This window comes from Tupaia chinensis, unplaced genomic scaffold (assembly GCF_000334495.1).
Source record: "Tupaia chinensis unplaced genomic scaffold, TupChi_1.0 Scaffold000184_1, whole genome shotgun sequence".
NCBI classification, from domain to species: domain Eukaryota; kingdom Metazoa; phylum Chordata; class Mammalia; order Scandentia; family Tupaiidae; genus Tupaia; species Tupaia belangeri.
Genome location: NW_006159659.1, coordinates 257,271 through 261,207, shown reverse-complemented (window position 1 = coordinate 261,207; position 3,937 = coordinate 257,271). Strand labels below are relative to the sequence as shown.

Here is a 3,937-nt window from a genome sequence, read left to right as displayed (position 1 = left end):
TATATGAGGGCAGGAAATTTTGCCTGCTTTTCTTCACTGCTGTGTCCATAGAACAGTGCCTGGCAAATAATAGATACTCAGTAAAATTTGTTTAATGAATACATTTTTATATTTTCAGTTACTAAGTAAATATTTTCTCCTTTACTATTTTAATTTCATAATACATCTGAACTAATTGTTCTCCCTAGTCTCAATATCTTTTTGGAATGAGGCAGTATATAACTAAATGAATTGAACTGATTGTACATCCCCAGGTGAGTGATCTTGTTGGACCTTACATGTTTTTATTTTCTTCTGAAATTCATGATAACAGTAGCAAATATTTGAATACGATGTCTCCATAATAATTTGTGCTTTTTGTGTCAGTTGGTGGAAAAACTACCTAGTGACAAGAAACCATTTATATTTTATAATCACATATTTTCAGAAATTTGCAATATGGAGGTACATAATGTATGAGGCACATACTTACTGGGTCAGCTCCATGGCCTGGTGGTTCAGGCAGCTGAATCCCAAATGGCTGACCATACAATTTCAGTTCTGCACCTGGCAGCTTGAGAAATGTGCCAGGTACATGTGTATGTGTGACCAAAATCCAAAATGAGAGAGAAACAGAGAAGGGATTGTGGTGTGACTATGTCCAATGGGGGGTGCTTTCTCCTCTCCTTTCCTCTCTGTCTCTGTCTCTTTGTGGTGAAAGCACATGTTCAGTAGGAAAAAATAAGACACATACTTGTTCATTTTGTAGTCTGTTCATAGTGACTGTATGATTATTCATGGGCCCATGGTAGTAATTTTGAATGCCACCATGGGTTTGGGACCAGTAAGTTGGGAACTTGGTTACAGTATCAGAACTGAGGAGATGACTGAAATATAAAAATAGCTAGTGTAGAAGATAATGCCCCAATTACATATTTAAAAAATCCAGTTGGCTCTGGTCACAGAGCCGGCCCTGTGACCTGGTGGTTAGGGGAGCCAAATACTGCAAGGCTTATGGTTTTAATCCCGGCCTCAGTGGTTTGAAGAACATACCAGTGTTTGCATGCATGTCAGAATCCCAACAGGATGGAGAAATGGAGAAAGGATTGTGGTGTGAACTCTCCCTCTCTGTCTCTGTCTCTCTCTCTCTCTGGTGAGCACATGTGCCCTCTGGCAAGTAAAACAATCCAATTTTAAAGGTATTAGTTTATTTTCAAAACTAAAGAATATTTGAAAAATTAAGTTTAAAAATGCCTTTTTTTGGTGAGAGGGAGAGTTTTTCTAAAGGGTGCATGCATTCTCTGGAGAGACAGAGAGAAAGCAAGAAATACCGCCCCCCCCCCCCGGGAAGGATGGCCATACCACATTCCCTTCCCCTCCAGTCTCCTCTCAGGATTTTGGGCATGCATGCACATGCCCCTGGCGTGAATTTGAAGCCACTGGGTCCAGGACTTGAAACGTGGTCTACCACTTGGAAGTCCAGCAACAAAATCATTATGCTATCTACTAGTCCCTGTAAATGCCTTATAAAGTGTATTCATTTGAGGACCAATCCCATAGCCTATTGGCTAAGGGAGCCAGATCCCACACGACATGACTGAAAGCAGTTAGAAAACTGGCCCTGGTGTCTTGAAAAGCATGCTGGGCACATGTGTATGTGTGCCTCAAAATCCAGACATGATGGAGAAATGAAGGGATTGAAGCATGACTGTGCCCCATTGGGGGGGTACTTTTTCCCACTATCCCCTTCTCTCTGTCTCTCTCTGCTAAGTGCATACACCCACGGACAATAAAAAAAAAAGGTACTCATTTAAAATTTGTTTTAACAAAAAATCAGAAGCAATCTAAATGTCTAATAATGCTTAATTAGGTTTTAGATATATTTATCTGGTAGAAAGTTAGGCAGCAATTGAATATTATGAATTGTAATTCTTATAATTTGACAATTTAACAAGCAGAATATGTTATCATGTATTTCTGAACAGTTTTACTGTGATTATATGAAGTGCTTATACACATGGCAAAAATATGGGAAGGTCATAGTAGCTATGTTCAGATAGAGAAATTCTGGGTCATTTTTTTCCTTTTTGAATACTTGTTTAGTAGTTTCTGTGTGCCAGACACTATTAAGCTTTTTTCACAATTTAACTCAGGGGTCATTAAACTCTAATAGATTTTGCCTCCCAGGCCTATTTTTGTATGGCCCTTTAGCTAAACATGGTTTTACATTTTATTTTAGTTTAGTGTTTTTTTGTTTGTTTGTTTGTTTTCGTTTGTTTGGTTTTTGCCATAGGGCATGTGCACTCTCCAGAGAGAGGGGGGGGGAGTGAGAAATTACCCACCTCAGTGGGGATGACCATGCAACAGTCTTCCCCAGTCTCCTTTTGTGGTTTTAGGCATGCACATACATGCATCTGGCCCAGCATGATTTTCAAGCTACTGGGTCCAGGACTTGAATCACAGTCAACCATGTGGTAATCCAGCACCTTAAACACTATGCCACCTGCTGGCTTCACATTTTTATTTTTTCAAAATTGATTTTGACAAGATAGTGTATTTAACCCAACATGTCATTTTAACATGTAATCAACATTTCAAAATGTGCTACTAAAATATTTTATATTCTTTTTTCCTTTGTACCACATCTTTGAAGTTTGGTATACATTTTATACTTACAGTATCTCAGTGTGGTCTGGCCACATTTTTAAAAAAGAAAACAAAGAAGAAACAGCTGTTACAGAGATCTTATATGGCCTGCAAAGTCTAAAATTGTTGCAATTTGGGTGTCTGTAGAAAACATTTGCTGATTTCTGATTTAATTCATTTTATCTTGTTAGCAACATTCCAGTAAGGTAAGTGCTATTATTATCATCCCTATTTTACAGATGAGGAAACTAAGCCACAGAGGGTTAAGTAGCTTTTTCTTGGTGGCATTCACTATATTTTAGGACACATTGCAGACTCTTTCTACAAACTTGCTAATTATGTGTTTCTTTGCAGTGTAAAAAGTGAATGTGCCCACATCTCAAAGGATGGCACAGTCAAGATCAAGATCACCCAGGTGGAAATACAGGTGAGCAGTTATTAGTAGAGCAGAATAAGCATGGATTTGGGATATGCCGTGACTTTCAAATTCACTAGCACTGATAAAACCTATTTTAATAATATCCTGCTTCCTGGTTATTCACATGAGGTGCTTTATCATGGTAAAGGTTGCACTTCTAAACATTGGAGCTCACAGCTCTATTTAATTATGACTGGCAGCTAAATTAATCCATAATAAAAAGAACTGCAGAGGTCACAGCCAGAGAGAGAAATATTTTTGAGAATGTCACATTTTTAAATTAATGAGTGGCTTAAAACTCTTTAATGTGTATTTAATTTTTTTCATAATCAACACAGTTTGAAGAAATTTGGAGTTAGAAAGTAGGGTATTTCCTATTTTTCTTCTTCATGGCAGAATAATAGTCTCAAACAGCTCTCTCTTTCTTGGTTGATAGTATTAGTAGTATATATAATTAATTTGAAACAATTCAACTGACCTACCTTCTGTCCTTCCACCTTTCCCACCTTTCTCCCTCTCTCCTCTTTTCTCTCTCTTTCTTTCTTCCCTTTATCCCTCCCTCCTTTTCTCTCCCCACCCCTTTTTTCTTTTCTTTTTTTTTTGCCAGAGACAGGAAGAAAGTACCTCCCAACGGGGTCATGGTCATACCACAATCCTTTTTCTCTATTCCTTCTTTCCATGAGGATTTTGAGCACTCATATACATGTTCCCAGTGTGTTTTCCAAGCTGTTGGGCTGAGATTCAAACCGTGGTCAGCCATGTGGGTCCAGTTTCCTTAAGCACTTGTGGTATGGTGCCAGCCCTGTCCATCTGTTCCATCATTCCTTAATGATAGAGCGCATGTGCATGCACATACAAGGATAGACATATACTCTTGACAGAATCTTGTCATGC

General features: G+C 38.4%; 1 protein-coding gene across 4 annotated transcripts in view; it reads left to right on the top strand.

The window, feature by feature from the left end:
- Positions 1-2,923: 2,923 nt before the first annotated feature.
- The window catches only part of BCLAF3 (BCLAF1 and THRAP3 family member 3), a 54,931-nt gene continuing 53,917 nt past the window's right edge, over positions 2,924-3,937 (top strand). For all 4 annotated transcript variants that reach the window (XR_003549115.1, XM_006146645.3, XM_014587113.2 and 1 more), the window contains exon 1: positions 2,924-3,052. Coding sequence is in view for 3 of the 4 variants with exons in the window: in XM_006146645.3 (XP_006146707.1) it covers positions 3,012-3,052 (41 nt within the window). In the remaining variant the exon portion in view is untranslated. The remainder of the gene's footprint in view (positions 3,053-3,937) is intronic.